The 19,742-nt window shown below is 45.1% G+C and overlaps 2 protein-coding genes across 3 annotated transcripts in view; one reads left to right on the forward strand and one right to left on the reverse strand.

Moving 5' to 3' along the window:
- LOC120812739 (large ribosomal subunit protein uL23m-like) overlaps window positions 1–875 on the reverse strand; it is a 40,369-nt gene extending 39,494 nt beyond the window's left edge. The window contains exon 1 of the mRNA XM_078097821.1: window positions 75–875. The gene's annotated coding sequence lies outside the window, so the exon portion shown is untranslated. The remainder of the gene's footprint in view (window positions 1–74) is intronic.
- Window positions 742–19,184, forward strand: LOC120812790 (SITS-binding protein-like). Of its 2 annotated transcripts, XM_078097820.1 has the most exons (11): window positions 742–1,052; window positions 1,458–1,775; window positions 5,343–5,514; window positions 12,238–12,445; window positions 12,625–12,775; window positions 13,775–13,972; window positions 14,125–14,393; window positions 14,478–14,614; window positions 14,901–15,022; window positions 16,806–16,985; window positions 17,134–19,184. In XM_078097820.1, the coding sequence occupies exons 1-11, from the start codon at window positions 1,008–1,010 to the stop codon at window positions 17,305–17,307; spliced, it is 1,974 nt and encodes a 657-aa protein (XP_077953946.1). In that variant the 5' UTR covers window positions 742–1,007; the 3' UTR covers window positions 17,308–19,184. The 2 variants fall into 2 exon arrangements, with proteins under 2 accessions (XP_077953946.1, XP_040024937.1); XM_040169003.2 differs by lacking the exon at window positions 742–1,052 and having other exon boundaries at window positions 1,148–1,775.
- The last annotated feature ends 558 nt before the right edge of the window (window positions 19,185–19,742 follow it).

Consider the following 19,742-nt stretch of genomic DNA (forward strand, 5'->3'; position numbering starts at 1 on the left):
ATCGGGTGGGCAGCACAAGTAAAACACCCGGTTATAGTTCCATGTGTGCTTCATTCAAACACTCGCGTACTTACAGAGCAGTGGAGCCGGTAGTCGTGGTTCTATCAGCCCGTTCATGTCGCTCTGCTGCCGTAACTTCGCCTCGTGCTGCGTCCGCTCGGAGCTCTGCAGGCGTCTTAAGAACTCGCGCATGCGCGTTACAGATGTGAGCGGAGTTACGTGTTTACAAGTAATGTTTGAACCTGCCCGCATTATTATTCCTTAAACGCATCTTATTAATAGCACGCAGTCCGTAGTTTCATATTTATGACGTTTTAAGTGAAATATTAAATACGTTGAAATTACGTCTTCGCGTAGACCAAATTTCGCCGACCAGTTCATTAATTATTATGAAAATCTTAACGTTAATATCGTCTATCGTTCAACCTTACGTTACATCATGACACATTTGTCAACAAATTGACGTTTTCTGGCACGTTGATGTTTCATCCCATTTTTAGCCGGTTGAAAAGACGTTGAAATGAGGTCTTAGACGTTCAGACCTCATTTCAACCCGATTTCATCCATATTTCAACGTTGAAATTACGTCTTGTGCTCACTGGGAATCAGAACACACATGGCAAGAACGTTCCACTGCCAAACTTTCCATTAAAACCATATGATCGAATTTAGATAGGGCACGGCAAATGACGCTCTGCCCGTCGTCCAAACCACCGGATGCCAAGTTCCCGCAGTCTTTACGCACGGAGAGCGCACGGAGAGTTTGCAAGCACGCATGGGGATCCCTCCCACTCAGGCTGTGCGTGGCCTCCTCGCCCCGGCCGGCAGTTCCGAGACTCAGACAAACCTACCCGATCCCCTATTTCCCTCTCTCTACCTTTCCTCTGAAGAAAACACCCGGCATTACGTCAGAAAGTGCTGGGCAAGCAAGACCGCGTCTTAGGAGCTAATCGTAGGGCATTGCTGCCAAACCCGGCTTCGGGCTGCTCACGCGCTCACTGCAGCCAATGCAATTCACTAATGCAACTCTTTTAAATCAGCACAAGTATGTGGTAAGTCACTTCTTTATTTATACTGTTTTATTTCATCTCTTGGATTTTTTTTCTTCTTCTAAAAGCTCTCCTCACATGACAAGTCACCGTTACAGGCACAATTGCGCAGCAACTACAGTGCCGGCAGTGTAACGACTGTTTTACCCCTCACCAGAAAAGACCATGACATGATGAAGCAACAAATATTTTTTACGCACACAGATTTCTGCAGATTTTTTTTGTATTTGATTCTTTGCTGATCTCAAAGACAACATGCCCCACGCTCGAAATAGGAACCCTAGCCCCACCCCAGAGGTAACATGGGACACGGGGCTGAAGGAGATGAACGAGACCTGGAAAGGAGCTATTGCCTGTCTCGGGGTTGCCATCTTCTTTGTCATGACCATCGGGATCATATATTGGCAGGTGGTGGACCAGCCCAACAAGAACTGGATCCTCAGAGGGACATTTAGCGGATTGATCTGGGAGAGAAGAACCCGCTCGCTTGTCATACAGACCCTGACGGAGGACAAGACCTTTGTGGAAATAGACGTCGGAAATGTGGGGAACCCCGAAATCGAGGTTTCCTTCGTGAGGAATCTGTGCTGGTTGAATAAAACGGAGTTCTGCTATACGTGGGACTCGGTGGCCGAGGTGAAAATCTCGCTGGAGGTGGATGAGGAGACGGAGACGGAGTGTTACAGTATGACTTGGACGCCGGTGCACTGCCATGTGGAGCTGAAGGTATAGGTTTCTCTCTCAGACGCACGAAACGCACGAAATCCTAACATCTGCGTGAAAAATGGCATCTTAACTAAATGCCACTTGTACGCAGAACATTGAGTGCAAAATGTGCACTTTGAACTTTAAGCCTCAATTTGCTGTTTACTCAGTATCCATTGTCATGTGATCGTATATCCCAGTGAGCACAAGACGTAATTTCAACGTTGAAATATGGTTGAAATCGGGTTGAAATGAGGTCTGAACGTCTAAGACCTCATTTCAACGTCTTTTCAACCGGCTAAAAATGGGATAAAACATCAACGTGCCAGAAAACATCAATTTGTTGATAAATGTGTCATGATGTAACGTAAGGTTGAAAGATAGACGATATTAACGTTAAGATTTTCATAATAATTAATGAACTGGTCGGCGAAATTTGGTCTACGCGAAGACGTAATTTCAACGTATTTAATATTTCACTTAAAACGTTATAAATATGAAACTACGGACTGCGTGCTGTTAATAAGATGCGTTTAAGGCATAATAATGCGGGCAGGTTCAAACATTACTTGTAAACACGTAACTCCGCTCACATCTGTAACGCGCATGCGCGAGTTCTTAAGACGCCTGCAGAGCTCCGAGCGGACGCAGCACGAGGCGAAGTTACGGCAGCAGAGCGACATGAACGGGCTGATAGAACCACGACTACCGGCTCCACTACTCTGTAAGTACGGGAGTGTTTGGATGAAGCACACCTGGAACTATAACCGGGTGTTTTACTTGTGCTGCCGACTCGATACGGGAAAGACGGCCCTTTTTGTTAAGCTAGTTAGCGTTAGCGCAGGTAGTTTGCTAGTTAGCATGCTAGCGTGCAGCATGATGACCTGGACCAAAAGTAAACATCCCAGAATATTTTTCGTGTGTTTGGTGTTACTAATGCGTTAGGTTGTTGCTGTACCCATAAATGTTATTGCATTTCACATTGAAGATACGTTTTTAAAGCAATGGGGGCTAAATACAGATTGCAAGGGTGAAGGGCTGAATTCAACAAGTTGTGCTCTGTAAACAAGAGGGACAACACATTGTAAGTTACTGCTGCTTAAAGCATGATACTGTGTAATATACCTGGAAATGTTACTCCAGAAATACCATAAGTTGCAGATTGATTGTTATCTTGTTGATAATGTAATAAGTAAACCATCTATAAATGAGTGTTCTAACACACCTGCTGCTGTTATTATTATTAGTTTATTACTGTCATCATAAACCCAAATGACCAACTTTGCCGTTGTGCTTCTCTCCTCACAGGTTTCTGCGGGTTGTGGTTGCATCTGATGGAGGTTACGTCTGATGATGGTTGTCCCTGCACTGGTCCTGCCTTACCCCTGGCTTAGTAATCCACAATATTAGAATCATTTCTGTCGTAGGAATTGGATGTACTGTACATCTTTAAATTGTTCATACTCTACACACCTACTGCCTTGCTGTTTTCTCCTCAGGTTTGTCCCGGTTGAAGGTTTTTTACATTTTGGGGGTTTTAGGACAGGATGTTGCATGTTTACAGATTGCAAAGCTGAACAAAATAAAATGATTTGAATTGAATAAACACGTTGACCAGAGAAATCTGCAATTGAGGGCTGTTCTCTGCACTCTGACTCCCTTTACACAAAGAATCCTCAAGTGAGGATGACGGAGATGCAGCTGATTTCAGGTATACTATCCCAACTCAAGTGACTCACAGCCACATCTTGTTACAGAATCTAAAAATGAAGTTCAAATGATTCAGAAAAATGGTCTACAAACACAGAATTGTTGTTGTTGAACACAGAAATGTTGTTTCTGCACTTTTAAATCCATAGTTAATTTCCCTGAAATATATATTTTATTTTTGTATTTTTAATTAGGAAAAGTGTTATATGTATACTGTAGTGTTATATTTATAATAAATGCAAATTAATAAAATAATGTGTTTGTCCTTGTTAAGGGCTGTTAACATGACAACTGTGACTAAGTATGTAACTTGTACGTTTCCAGCGAGCAATTTATCCGTTGAAACAACGTTTAAAAGACGTCTATGGCCCGACGTTGAAAAGAGGTTGCAAATTGGTTCAAAAGTGAAAGTTCTTTCAACGTCTATTCATAGACGTTGAAAAGACGTTTACGTTTAGACCACATTTCAACCAGCGAGCATTTCAACGTTGAAAAGACGTTTAAAAGACGTCTATGGCCCGACGTTGAAAAGACGTTGCAAAATGGTTTAAAAGTGAAAGTTGTTTCAACGTCTATTCGTAGACGTTGAAAAGACGTTCGCGTATAGACCCGTTTTCAACGTGATTTATAATATCGGTGGTAAACTTACAAATGTGGACGTAGTTTCTTTTTAAACCTCTAAAATAATGATATAGCACACAAGAGAAGACGAAATATTACCGTATTAAAAAATCACGTTGAAATGTGGTCTAAACATAGACGTCTTTTCAACGTCTACGAATAGACGTTGAAACAACTTTCACTTTTAAACCATTTTGCAACGTCTTTTCAACGTCGGGCATAGACGTCTTTTAAACGCCTTTTCAACCAAAAAATGCTCACTGGGTATGCCTCTTATAAATCAGCTGCAAATCCCACTGTCTAGACCGGATTGTGTTTATTCCAATATAATGCAAATATTGTCTCATTTGATTAAAATAACAAAAATAGCCTGCAATTATATAAAGTTAGTTCCACTCTGCTGGATATGTCAAAATAGCATTTGAAGAAACTACCACGTCTACCACATCCCGTTAAATGATCTGAAACTATGACACCCATGGCGCTTGAGTGATTCATCTGAGCTGACATGCAGTCGTAGACCGTGATTCCCTCATCCTTCCCCTCTCTGAGCTGCACACAGCGGACATTTGTGTTGAATCTGCTCCGTCGCAGTTGTTATGCTTTTTTCATACACATTACTTACTGTACCCCCCTCCCCCCCAGCTTAATTATCAAAGGCCATATAAGTTAACTATCGGGTGGTTTGGGGGGGAGGGGGAGGGTTAATCTGTCCCCACTGGAACATTCCTCGCCATAACACCCTGTCATGTGGCGCGACTGCTCACAGGAAAACTACATTTTTTTACCTTTACCCAAAAAATAAATGAGCTGCCGCTTTGTGCAACCCCCCCCCCCCCCCCCCCCCCCCCCCCCGCGTAAAGACGCGGTGAGGAAGGACAAGCTTTCCTTTCGAAAACATTCCTGCCATCCAATGCCTCTTCTGCGTGATGGCCTCTGAGACGGTCTTGCACGGTCGTGCATTTCGCGTGTCCTTCACTGATTTCTGCACGAAAGCTAAGACTTTCAAAAATTGTAATATTTATTTTTCCTAAATGGCAGACCCTGGTAACACGAATTGTCCTATAGGGACTGAATTTACACTAACGATCCAGTCTGCTTAAAGCATTTAAGATTATTTCATATCAAATTAATACTTATAATTACTAACTTTTGATCTGTTCGGTTGCTGTGATTTTAAATCTCCTCTCACCCCTCTTCCCTCGTGTGTCTTCACGCTCTCTTCACGCTGCCTTCTGTTCTTCTGCATCCCTCCAGGACTGCTTCTCCATGACCAACGTGTCTTGGTACGGCGGGGCCGGCGTCCGGGGCCAGACGTGGCCGATCAACGATCAAAACGCCACCACGCAGCCCTTCACCGTGAGCGACCTTAAGGACAACCCCTCCGGCTTTGGCTCTGCCCTGGAACGCTACTTCCTGGGCTCCTCGGGTGAGAGGTCGCCGATGGAGCAATCGCTTGCGTCGCTTAAGTGGAGGCTGTCTCATTAGCAGCACCTCGTCTCGTTCCAGTCAGAAAGACCTTTTTTCCAAATACGTCCAACGGCCCTTTGTCAGCTGTCGCTCCACACTCGGTGCAGGGTCAGCACAAGGGAAATCCGACCGCACATCGTGGGTGGCGGGGCGATGCGATGAGTGGCGTGAATCCCAGGGCATCAGGGAAGCCCTGTAGAGTTTTCTTGCCACCTCCACCTCGTGCACTTGTTTGTTTGTGTTTGAGCTGAGATATAAATGGTTAGACTGCCTCCAGAACCAGCATCCCCCTTAGAAAAGATAGGAGGTAACACAACACTCTCTGTGGCATCTTCAGTTGATTCATTTAGAGATTAGACTACAAAGGCAAGCAAACCACCTTCAGCGTCTTAAATTAACTTGTAGGGATGCCGAGGTAATTGCCTTTTGTTTCTATTAAAAGGGCAGGTTGGATGATGGCTCACTCTCGGAACTCATCGGGCTATTTTGGAGTTATTTTATCCTGGTGGCAAATGGGGCGTGAAGGGGGAGGGAAGGCCACTCACAAACGTGAATGGTTATTGCAACCGCTCTTAAGTTGTGTTCGTGCAGAGTTTGCTTACTGAGCTTCTTCTTTATCTCATATGAATGCATAGCTACATTTGTCACAACCAGACATTTCCATATCTTGTTTCACATACATGCACGTTGCAAAATGTACTTCCTTATCGGTGCAGTGAGGAGAAGTCTGTGTGCAGTGTGTAGCTACAATTGCTAAAGAGCGTCTAGATTAGGGCGAAGAGGTGAGACGTCAGCCAACGAGGTGACGCCAATCGCTGATTGTTGCAGCGCGTCTCGCGCACGCATTCATTCACATACTGGGAGAAACAAATGCACACATGCACAATACACCCATACACTTTTTGCCATATTACATAACGCTGTGGGAGGCTTAAACAAGAGTCACATTACTTAAATCCCCTTTCTTGTGAGAGAAGGGCAGTGATTAGCAGGACCCTGGTATCATTTTTTTCTCACATAAGCGTTGCCCAAAGAGAAGAAAAAAAGCACAGATGAGAAGAGATCCCAATGAGAACAACTGTTTGAACGTTGCCAAGTAACCACTCACAGACACACACTGAACCCAGGGCCAAAAACGGATGCTTAGCAATGGCCGCGATGCACGTTGGATCATGCAGAACATAAATATCACTTTCAGCACAGAAACACAACAATAACAACTAATGCAAATCTTTTTTTAATCACCATATTGTAATCGCATTGTTGCCCTTTTTAGTAAAATTCTACAGAAAATACAGCAACTGGTCTTTCCATACTGTTTGTATGCAAAACAATTATTAACATTGTATCTACCGATTGTATCTATCTATTTCTAAATTAGTTGCGAGTGTGCTTTCCTATGGATGAAAAAATAACTATGGTATGTTTGTTTTGCTCAAAACATATTTTTGAAAGGCATGCAGCACTCAAAGAGTCACCAAATATCTTCATTTTGGTGAAATGTATATAGAATCAGCGGGCTGACGAATCTGCGTTTCAGCCAAAAGTCTTAATGACGCTGCCCTTTTCTACTGAAAACTGCAGTGTGGGTAACAAACTGCAGCTTTAATGTAATATTAACAGCCGCGTACCCCAGCTGAATACTGTGTGTGGGTGTGTGTGTGCGTGGGACCTGTCTCCACTGACTAGTTAGGAATAGGAGCACATTATGAATGTTGTAGGCTGACTTAAGGGGACTTAAGGGAGCGGAGAAAGAGCCAAAGAAACGGACTGAAACACAGAGCCACAGAGCTACAGAATGAATACATACTGAACTCTAATAGTGATAAAAACATCATTTAAAAAAAGTAACACGTTAAAGAAGGGGTGGTGAAGTAAAGCGCAGCGTCAAGGGGAGACGATACATGCAGCTGTGCAGAACAGTGACATTTGAGAGTGTTGCCAACTGGAGGAATCTGTCATAGCCCCACCTGTCTTTATCCATACAAAAACAACTGGGATACTGAGAACAGATTAGATATCAGTGAAGCTACTTCCTGCATTAAAAATATAACAGTGCAATAGATGTCCAAAAGATTTGGGGGCTTAAACTTACATGTACTCAACTAGATGTTAAGGATACAGTGTTCCGAAATAACTGAAAAGTCAAACTTTGTTGTCTCCTTCTGTAGTTTTTTTTATGGTCATGTATTTCCTTCTCACTTGAGCTTGCACGTCGAAGAAAAACAAGCTGCCCACATGTTACACAACAGGTCACCAGAAGGTCCCTCGGCAGCTGCCCCGAAACCTTAAATCTTCAGGACGAGCAGGAGGTGAAACACTTTAACAATGACTCACTTAGCCAATTCAAGCTTTGTTAAAAGCAAGCTGTCATCTCCTGTTAGAGAGACCTGTTGCATGTATGAAAATCATTCCGCGAGGTTTTCCACAGTCTTAATACCGAATACTTTCCATCGAGGACAAGCAAGAGACAGCAGAGAGGCCTTTTTAAACGGAGCGTCTGTCAACTGAGGTAATTAGTTATTATGTATCCGCTCGTTCACAGCCATCAGTCAGCTTCGTTTCCTTTGTATTTTACAAATACTCTTGCAATAAGCATTTCTTTAATTCAAATAAAGACCAATTATTGTAATTGTAATGTTATAAGTTATCTGAAAACCCAAACAGTATGCGTACTCCAACTGAAAAAGACAGACCTTGATATTTTATGAGAGTACTTAGCAGTGAAATATTCTTTCGGATCCATATTTACATTTCTATCTCCTATATTTGTGCAGAGCACAGCGTCTCACACTTGAAACACACACTCAAACTGATTGATGATAGAGAAAGTCTCTTTAGTGTTTCATTATTTTTTCAATAAGTGGAATTGGAAATTTACGACAACGGCAAGATCCCAGTTTTGTGGCCATCAATTTCTTGAGGTTGGGTACAGAAACTAAGTTTCCATTGTTAAAGGAATGCATGCCCGAACACACACACACTTGCACACACACACATAGTTACTATTACTTATATACGACTATACTTTTTATTAGCCCAGTCTGGTACTGTGTACATAAATAACAGTATAAATAGAGCCAGAGGAAGTGCCGAACCTTTATGGTCCAAAAATCCCTGCTCAGTTTTTTCTTGGAAGTCTACAGTTTCCCGTTAAAAGACGTCTGTGTGTATGTGTGTGTGTGTGTGTGTGTGTGTGTGTGTGTGTGTGTGTGTGTGTGTGTGTGTGTGTGTGTGTGTGTGTGTGTGTGTGTGTGTGTGTGTGAGAATGCGCATACACGTTTGAAGAGGTGCCCCAAAGTTGCTTGATTTGTGTGTTTGTTCGACTAAAACTAAGGCATGTGTGTGTCAAATCTGCTCTATAAACTGTCACTCTTTTTTTCTTTTTTTTAACCTTTGCGTATCTGCTGCTTTGAAGGCGATTGGCTACGGTTGGACAGGCTTATAATTTTGCTTGAGAGAGAGTGGAAAAAAGCTTGGAGTGTTTAAGGAATTGTTCTAAAAATAGGGTCCTTCCTCTTGCTGCCCATTTAACTCCGGTACACCCCACCTTGGCTGTAACTCTAGGCTTCAAACCTGCGTGGCTTTCTTTAAATAACACTTATTGATTCCTGCTTCTTTATGGTTCATGCATCATGTGATTTAGTGTATTTACCATTCTAATCGGCATGTTTAGTCAAAGAGAATGAAAGTTAGGAGCTGTTTTAACCACGTTGTCCCATTTCCTTGAGACCCTGCACTGTCACTTCCCATAAAAATTCAAAACGACTCAAGAAGTCATGTTTGCAAGCTTTAACTTTAACGCTTTCCACCCTGCGTGCGCTTTGGTGAAGCGCGCTGTTTGCAGCCTGCTGTATCTGCACATCACTCCACGAGGCTGCGCGGTGTCTGGTGTACTCTGATCGCCTCTATTTCCACTGCCTGCATTCCACTTCCATCCTTCCATAAAGCTATAACATTTTCCCCACTGGCCCATTTTCTACTCCACTCCATGAGTGCATTACTGACATGCACAGATTCACGGCACCTTTGCTTTACTAAAAATAGCCGTTTTTATCCCCTGCGGTTTGAATATATGTAACAGTGTTTTCAGAAGAAAAAAAATCTACATTTATCTGCCATTATGAATCTATAACAAGCAGTTGGGAGATGACCTAATACCTCGAGAGGGGCAGCTGAGGAGTTACCGGTATCTCTTTGACATTATCGGGGTCGTCATGGCGCAGGGGTTAGAGAAGGTGTGCTGGGAAGCACAAGGTTGTTGGTTTGATTCCAGGCTGCCCCATGTTCCATGTCGAGGTGTCCCTGAGCAAGACACCTAACCCCTAATTGCTCCCTGGGCAAAAATGTGAAAAAGCCATGGGTTTAAAGTGTAACGTAAGTCACTTTCGATAAAAGCGTCTGCTAAAGGACCTGTAATGTAATGTAATGTTGCAAACACGTGATAAGACCCTGTGGTTGAAGGCTCTTCCCCAGGCTTTTTGCACCTCTTTAATACTGATCTCTGAAACTATTAATCTGATTATGGACCGGTACGTGGGGGGGTTGGGGTGGGGGGGCTGCCTGTTCCTGGTCCCCCTTTCAGCAGGAAAACAGTAAGCCCATTGAAACTGGAGAAGGGGCGCTGAAGTGAGCCAAGGCTCTTGGGCCCAGTTGTCAGACGGCCTGTCTGCTTTTGGAAAAAGGGTCTTGCACACAAATCTGTTCATTGATCGGCTTCCCAATCCCAGCCTCATTGGAGCGGATTGCGCAGAGAGCCAGGTAGACCCCCGGGGGGGAAGAGGGGGGCGGGGTTTGGGTCGGAGGCTCTGGTCGGCCCCTGCTGACCCAAGACGGGACGGAGCCAGAGCGCTGCAGGGCGGAGAGGAGAGGAAGGAGGTTAAAGCTGATAGGGATGCCGGGGGGTCACGGCGGGTGAGAAATGGTGAGGACAGTGCGTAGGGGTAACCTGAGAGGGACAGAGCACTCCTTACAGGGCAGCTACATCTGCAGACACAATTATCTGCTTTGCATTATCTTATAATCTCACACGGAAGGCGGCATATGCGTATAGCGTGGGAGAGAAAATGCTGGTTTCCACACTAAAAGGTTGAATGACAGATGCGCTCGCGAGTGAAACCCTGAGGGAAAAACCTGTGTCTTCAATGTGACTTTGGATAAAAGTTGCCAACCGTCCCAGTGTAAAGTCATCTAACCGCATACTGCGATATATCATTCTACGGAGTGTTTTTCTCACATCTGAACGCAGCAATATCCGCTGACACGGCCCACGCTCTACCTCGGGACACACTCCATCCGTCCACACGCGCCACGGCCTCACTATTACTCAAGCGCTGTGCCACACAAGAGAGGAATCCGCAACGGGCCGCCTCGGGCTTACACCGCTTTTTGATTGCTTTACATCAAGGCTCCCTTGATAAGCATTCAAAGCGACACATTAGGGCAGGGGTGTCAAACTCAATTGCACAGGGGGCCAAAATTCAAAACACACTTCAGGTCGCGGGCCGAACAGAATAAGCATTTATTGAACACACTAAAACTAAATGTTTCTTTTAACATAAATATAAATAAAAACAGACAGGAATGTTATTCTGCAATAAATAAACTTAAACTTTAAATAACTTAAATATCTTGCTCTCCATAAAAATATATCCAGTCAAAATTATACAAGTTAGAAATATGAACATACTGCAAAACAAAACAAAACCTGGAAATATAAATAAAATTTGTGCTTTTCAGCAATAACAAATAACGAATCAAAACATTCAGTTTTCTTTTCTCTTATGCCATTTTATCAGAGCTGGATGATTTGCACCTTTTTTGGCAACAAGTTGGTTTATGTTTTTCGTGAGGTCCCGTGTTGTGGAGACTCTCAGGATGGACTGAAGGTGCTCATCAGTGAGACGACTCCTGTGTGCGGTATTGTTTTCATCACTGAGAACAGCTTCTCACACAGATATGTGCTACCAAACATGCACAAGGTTCGAGCCGCATGTAGACGGAGCTGGGGCATTGCTGCGGGAATGGAGTGAATAAACAGTGTCGTACTTTGTCTTTAGTGTCCCATCACACTGCAGCTCAATCAGCTCCATCTGAATCTGCACAGGTGCAGTTTCCACGTCGACGGCAAATGGGTTGCGAAACAACTCAAAATTATTTTTTTGTTCCTCAAAATCACCAAAGCGCCGTGCGAACTCCGTGCGCAGCGCGCTCAGTTTATCAGCAAAGTGCGTATTTGGGAACACCGTTGTTCCGCATTACTTGGCAACAGGGAAAGTGGGGCAAGTTGCACTGGTGCATTTGTGTCTCCCATAAAATCAGCTTCACTTGAAATGCCTTCACTGCGTCATACAGGTCAGTGATCATGCGGTCACGTCCCTGGAGCTGGAGGTTTACGGCATTGAGACGTGCGGTTATGTCAGCCAGAAACGCCACCGAAAGCGCTCGGCAAGGGAGCTGAAGCGCTGCATTATGGGATCTGTAGTTTATTTTGTTATCAGCGCTTCATATCGTCGGGCCATTAGTAACAATAATATAAAATGATCTCGCGGGCCAGATATAATTGCATGCCGTGCCGGATATGGCCCGCGGGCCATGAGTTTGACATATATGCATTAAGGCATCCGATTCGCCTGTGGCATAAATCCTGTTCCCTCTCCTCGTCTGCATTCCCACCACACAGGCGTTGCCGTGTTCGTGTCCCCTGATGTCCCCCTGCAGCTGGGGATGGACAGCAGACAGCAGTTCTGCCTGCAGTCGCTGCCCAGCTTGGAGCGTCTTCCCCTGCAGTACACCGTGTGCGTGGCCCGCAATGTGAAAGCTGCTCACCAGGAAGCAGCGCAACAACTCTCCCACCATGGCAGGGAGCTGCCCAACCTGGACGTGCTGTGGTCAGTTCAACTTACATCCACGTTAGCCGAGATTTCCTTGTCAGAATGGGAAATGTCTGTTTTGTCCTAATGGCAATAAGTCGACCAACTGTGTTTATTTTTGAATGAATGAATTATAATTCATCCAGGATCCCGAGAGAGGGTGCAGGTTTTGTATGATCCCTCTATGTGGGCCGCAGGCTGCCGTTCTGGAAGCTGCTGGCGTACATGGATTCGGGGCCGAAGGTGGAGAGGGAGCTGAGGACCTTCTCTAATCGTCTGAGGAGACACCAGCTCGGGGAGGGAGTCATCAGCCTCAGTGAACATTCCACCACCCTCCTCTCCGACATAGTACGTGCTCATCACTGTGCCTCACAGTACCGCCTCTGTGACGCCAGCCTCCAACTCTTTAGCAGACTGGGGAATTTATCAAAAGGCAAACGTGCTCTGTAGGCAAGACAAGAGTTCATAGTTTCATGTTAAATAGGAGCAGAGTGAAGATGACAGTCATTTAGCTGATAACGCAAAGATCATCCTAGCGCGTGATCTTTAAAAAGCAACAATCTGGAGACAAATCTAAATGAATCGAATCCCCCTAAAACAATGTCCTGTTTGCTGTGCCTAATTTCAATGGTGTGTTTTAACGAAAAATTGAACATTTTTTAGAGAAAGGTGTGATTTGAGGGGGGATTTCACACTATTTTGAGAGCAAATGGCTCTCTTAATTATCTAATTATCCGACACTTTAAAGACCACTATTTCCTTGGCTTTGCTCCTTTAAATGTAGATGTACACAGGATCGTCTATAACAGCACGTACAACACAAAAGCTGGTGGCGGTGTTCTTTTGCTCGTCCCCTCGTGCAGCAACAGATTCCTGTAATCCTTCTCCTCAACCATCCGGCCGTCGAGGCTCACGAGGGTTTATCGTTCAGTGGCTCAAAACCTGTCAAAGGTGAAGATGAAAGAGTTTTTATGAAAACGGGCTCCCAGAGCTTTGGAGACAACGAGGGCCGACAGCTCCGTAGAAATGTCACAAAGTAGAAAAGAGGATTCATGCCTTCACTTTGAAAAATGTGTTTCCGTGAGTGCAGCAGACCACGCTATCTGCAGCCCACTTTTTGGGATTATGCCTTAAGACCATGTAAAGGTGATACACCTTGGTCATACGGATTACAAAACAGTGTGTCCGCTTGGGGAGACCAATAGGTCAAAATTGTGTGCTCTATGTAAGATATTTGTCCTTCCAACTCCAAAACAGTTCAACTATCGTATTTAGTGGGCAAAATTAGATTATAATTGTTTAGTGGGAATGAAACAGAAATCACAGTGTGTCTCCGTCTCCCCGCAGGACCACGACTACCTCAAAAGCAGGAAAAGGGGGATGACCAAGAGACTGACCAGGGACCTGCCACTTGTCAAGCTTCTCAACATTTCCATCACCCTGTCCCCGTTCCTGGGCGTGGACACCACACAGTTCCACGCCTCCCTCGTGGACGGCACGGAGGCCTACTGGCTCAGTCTCCCCTCGGCGCCTCAGGGACACCTGGTGAGACACCTGAGTGGAACTTTCCAAGACAATAAAGTCCACTTCCTCCGCATTGTCCTCGGTCCGGACGCAGAAAACATATTTCACATGTCCACAAAAATTGACAGAGACCGTCACAGTTGTGTAAAATGGATTCTAATTCTGTGCTCGAGATCCCCGTGATGAGCCGCTGGCGAGGAAGGTTCTGCGTCAAGCTGAACGTCACCAACCCGGGAGCGGTGAGCTGGTTCCTGGACAGGGTGGGAGCCCTGCAGGCCCATTTGGGGATGGAGTACATCATGCTGGAGGGGGGCGAAGGGAATCTGTTTGAGGAACAAGTGCTGCGTCCGCCGCAGACTCTCGGGGGCGACAACTACTTCGGCTTGCTGGCCGACCTGGCCACACGGATGGGAGACTCCACCATCGTGACGGCGGGGACGCGGTAATGCCCCGAAGCGTCTCATTGCGTTGTTCTTTTAACCAAGGCCAACTGCCATTTATTTTATGGCGCTGTTTTGTGTTTCAGGTCAAACCACAAGCCCCTGTTTGTGAGGATGACCCCCATGCAGTCCGACTGGAGCCCGATGGGCCTGAAGGGCATCATTCCCTCCCTGCTGCACCACACTCTGCTGGGATACAACTTCCTCATTCCTGATGCAGTAGGTAATACCACAGCCTATGGGTCACCTTCCACACCTCTAATAGTACATTGTCGTAAGTCCTTTTTAGGAAAACTGAACTGTTATTTGTATGCTCATGTGCCCGATCCATCGGTAGATGTTGGTAGAGGGTTAAACGGTAGTTCACAAGGAGTGAGACTCAGAAACCAGTCAGTTAAAAGACAATTGTAACTTTTCGTATCTCTTTAATCACCAACCTTATATTTCCCTCTTAGGTATTTTGAAACTGCCAATTCAACAATTTTCTCTGCCTCTCCCTCCCCCCTCAGGTGGCTCTCTGTCTGGAAACCTCTTGACAGACGAGGAGTTGTTCATTCGTTGGCTGGAGATCGCTGCTTTTCTCCCTGTTATCAGCTTCCACACGCCTCCCTGGATCTACAACGAGGACTGGGTACGTCACTCGAATTGGAAAAACCAGAGCCCCTCATTCAGCCACTCCAACACCGTAGCCCCCCATGTTGAGGCGCCGCCTCATCCACTTTAGATATGATAGCGATAGCAACAAAAAAGAAGAGGAACATTCTTTTCCAGACTAAATAAAAAAAGGTTTCGACCTCTCGCAAGAGATCAGGTGAAGTTATGTGTGAGCAGAGTGGTTAAGATTGCTTACGAAAAAGAGGCGAGAGAGGGAGAGTTCATTGACCCGGCGGCCTCATCTCAGTTTTGAGGATGAGCGCGGGGGGGGGGAAGTTCCCACCGGTGTGTTTGCAGAGGAGCATGTGGGCCGCTGAGACCTGGTCTATCAAAAACCCCCGACCGGGCAGCAGGAGAGGCCGGACTAAAACCTGTCCCCTCGCAGCTTGAGATGGGGAACGCGCACGGCAAGAAAATACAGCCTACTATCTCAGAAGTGTCTTGTGACAGATACGGGCGACTTCTCATGGCTCAGGTTCCCGAACATCAAGGAGGTTTGGGCTACTTCTCCCTCCCGCTCCCCCCTCGCCCCTCCCCCTTCTATCCGGTATAGGAGCGGACCGCCTGGCTCCCTCCCAACTTCACCTGTGGTTAAGAGTCCATCTGTTCTCAATTACGGTCTCTCATCCAGATTCATGGCTCGCTCTCACTCTCAAGAGCCGGAATGATAATGAAATTGAGGAAGTCTTGAGTCTTGGAAAAATATTTTTATTGTGGCAATTAAGATCCATTTCCATGATTTAATTGCTGAGTAATTGCATGAGTAATTGCTGCTTCATTTCCACCGGGAGACGGAGCTGGGCCACAAAATATATCGGTTGTGACTCGTGTGACTTGTGTGACGGAGATGAAAATAGGCCTTTTGGAAATCAAGACGTGTGACAGCAGCAATGCTTCAATTTATGAACTCGGATTAAGTGAGACTGAGAAGAGATTTTAGGGGAAACTACATCGCCTCATTGAAAATGATGAATGAGTCTTTTTCAGTTAGTTTTATTGGTGTAATAATTGGTGGGTATTAAATTTGACGCTCCTCTATTTTACAGAACGGGTAATACTTTGGTCACCATCAGGTCACAGCGGCAAACGCAGTGGAGCCAAATAGCAACGCAGACCTCAAACCCACACACATGCAACAACAACCTCTCAATTAGAGAAAGGTCCACTTAAACCTCAGCGCTGGAACAAATGTTCTCAATCCCAACTCAGTGAAAGACATTTTTCTAACGCAGTAGATTGCGGTCAGGTTTGGTTTTTGTCATGGGACACCAGAGAGGATGTGACCCTTCCAGGAACGCCGAAGTAGTTTGGACAGACAGAGACAAGGAGAAAGGCCGGGACAGTGTAAAAAAACAAATCAAAACAGTGAGCTGGTTCCACGTTCTGTCTGCATGTCTGTGGGGGCCGGAGATGGCACATGTGGCTTCAGCACACCGCATTGTCAACATTGCTCTCGTCTTGAATCCTGATTGCTTAGTTTGGGAACGACGTGTTAGGTTTTTCTGTTTGCTCCTCTAGATTTCTTAGAAAGACGTCGGACTGAACAGTAAGACAAAACAAAAGTGGTTCCGGGTGAAAACAAGGTCCCGCAACGTGGCACGACAATGATCCTCAAGGGATTTCTTCCTCGGCTTACTTTGCACATGGAAACACTTTAATACACACGCCAATAATGAAAATGCACGATCAAACCCCCAAAAGCACTTTCCCTGTAATCCCCCGACGATGCCACGGCTCATCTCTCCGTCCTTGACCCGCAGGTGTTGAACCTGACGCGGGCCTACATAGCGAAGCACCAGAGCGACGTGGTCCCGCTGATAGAAAAGTACGCGGAGGAGTGGCGGGCGACGAGAAGCCCCATATACCGGCCCATGTGGTGGCTCAGTCCCAGTGATCCCGTGACCTTCACCATCGACGACCAGTTCCTCATCGGAGACGAGGTGACTCCATGGCGTTCCGTCTCGATAATGCGCGACAATCTCCCTGAAATTTGAGTCTGTTTTTTTAACCAAGCCAATATGTGTGTGTGTGTGTGTGTGTGTGTGTGTGTGTGCGTGCGTGCGTGTGTGTGTGCGTGTGTGTTTCCAGGTCCTGGTGGCGCCCGTGGTGGAGAAGGGGGCAGTGCAGAGGGATATTTATTTACCCGACGGGGGCTTCCAGTGGCAGGACAGCCAGAACGCTCAGGTGTTCGATGGGGGGACGTTCCTTCATGACTACCCCGTGCCCTTGGAGGAGGTGGCTGTTTTCTTACGGAGAAGCTGAGTCTCGTGACTGATCCGCCGGTCGCCCCGACTCGTCCCGTCACGGTTTTCAGCTCTGTTTTATTTCGTTTTTGCTGTCGTGCTGTTGTCAAATTGCACTTTTCCACTAAAGACCATTGACCCTGTCTCAAGGCTTGAGATGATATGTAGAGAGATGGGGGGGTTTTATACTTGCACTTTACAGTTCAAAATTATTATTTTTTTCTTCTTCTTTCTGTCAACATGTCAAAAAAGAAAAAAGATCAGTTTTTACCTCTAGGCTGATTTGTTTCTGGACTTTGTATGTAAGTTCTGGAGAAATCTCTGCGTTTACATACTGCATTTCTACAGTCTTTACACTTTGGCCCGCTGCTGGCTCTCTTGATGAGGAGGAACAAAGCAAGCTTCCCGTTGCTTACAACGAATCCCTCAAGGAGACCAAATCACACAGAGAGCTCCGTATGGAACCCCCCCGCGGGGCGCCGTGCGCTCGTTTCTCACTCATCAGAGAGGCTTTTACTTGAACTGATGTTTAATGAATGTACCTCGTGTGGATTTTTCACTGCTCTACCGTCATCAGACACAACAAACTATCCCCCCGAGCACTTATTCTTTGAAGAGTTTAGCTTAATTTATCATATGTTTGTTGGAAAATCCAGTGTTCTTTAGTACTGTAGGCCAGATGATCCAATGTAATTGGTACTCTGGTTATTTGTTTGAATTTAGATTAGACTTTTTTTAATGGGCTGCACATTTCTTTTTTCTTTTCTTTTTTACCAAGTCTGTCTAATGATGAGTTAATATGGTCTAAATTAAGTTCTGAAGAAAGCCTTGTAGACAACGCCACGGATCAAAATGAGACTTTTGATGCATAGTTTGACACACAGAGAAACTCACTTGTTTGCTTTCCTGCAGAGTCACATCGGTAGACGTTAAGCGCAGGGAGCAGAGCTAACAAAATCATACTCAATAATTAAAAGCTTGTATCTCCTTTCTTTAATGCATATAAAAAAACAATAGCAACTAGAAGGGGGTAAGAGATGGACTATTTTCCAGGTTTTATGCTGTCAACCAAGAGTTTCTATTCATCATAGAAATTAATCATTGAATAAAAGGACTCAGGGCTGTAGTGTCTACTTCACATTAACCTTGATATGCAGTCACATTTGCATCTATCGCTGGCCTCCAGTAGGATTACTTCTTGAAAATATTATTTTATTCATGCTTTAAGCTAACTGTAAATTAGATAACTGCTTTAATTTAAGAGTAAATTAAAAACTCCTTTTGCACCATGATGCCTTGCTCTATGTAGAGTTAAATAGTTGGCTTTTCTTTATGGATTTGCTCTTCACCAGATTAATCTCAACTGGCCAGCAGTGATGATGCAGATCCTGAAACCGTAGTGAATGCTTTACCACTAAACTGTGTAATATTGATCCAACATGTTCACTGTATCAACTTGAACACTCAGGTACACTGAAGCTTATCAAATCACCAAATGTCTTAGTGCAACACGGTATGTTGTAAACACATCTACGTCTTAATCTCTCCCAAAACTGAATGTACAATAGAAAAACTGTGATTTCACAACCGAGCCCTTCACGCGAGGAGCTTTTCTAAATCCTGGTCAAATGCTTTGAATTCATGCTGTTCTTATGTTCACTTACAAGTTGCAGGAAAAATAACTTCGATGTGTTATTCCTTCCCTCCACAGACTGAGCGAATCACGCTCCTTCATATGCCGCTCTTAAATCCGGACTACACGCATGTCTGGATTATTGCAGTATCCGCAATGTACATATTACGATGACTGTGCCATTACAAGTGTTTTTTTCTCATCTGTAAATCAGAGAACTTAGAATGACAAAGTTGCAATAAAGTTTACATTTTCTTACTTCACTTGGAGTAAATTCGGTTCTTGCGTATTTTAAAGAGCAATGAACACATCGCGGCAGAAGGCGGACCCTTTTTATTTGTGATATTTGTTCCATCCATATCAGTTTGCACTGATATTTTACTAATGGCCCGACAATATGAAGCGCTGATAACAAAATAAACTACAGATCCCATAATGCAGCGCTTCAGCTGTCTTGGCGAGCGCTTTCGGTGGCGTTTCTGGCTGACACAACCGCACGTCTCAATGCCGTAAACCTCCAGCTCCAGGGACGTGACCGCATGATCACTGACCTGTATGACGCAGTGAAGGCATTTCCAGTGAAGCTGATTTTATGGGAGACACAAATGCACCAGTGCAACTTGCCCCACTTTCCCTGTTGCCAAGTAATGCGGCACAACGGTGTTCCCAAATACGCACTTTGCTGATAAACTGAGCGCGCTGCGCACGGAGTTCGCACGGCGCTTTGGTGATTTTGAGGAACAAAAAAATAATTTTGAGTTGTTTCGCAACCCATTTGCTTTCGACGCGGAAACTGCACCTGTGCAGATTCAGATGGAGCT

The sequence above is a fragment of the Gasterosteus aculeatus genome, chromosome Y (assembly GCF_964276395.1).
Source record: "Gasterosteus aculeatus chromosome Y, fGasAcu3.hap1.1, whole genome shotgun sequence".
Taxonomy (NCBI): domain Eukaryota; kingdom Metazoa; phylum Chordata; class Actinopteri; order Perciformes; family Gasterosteidae; genus Gasterosteus; species Gasterosteus aculeatus.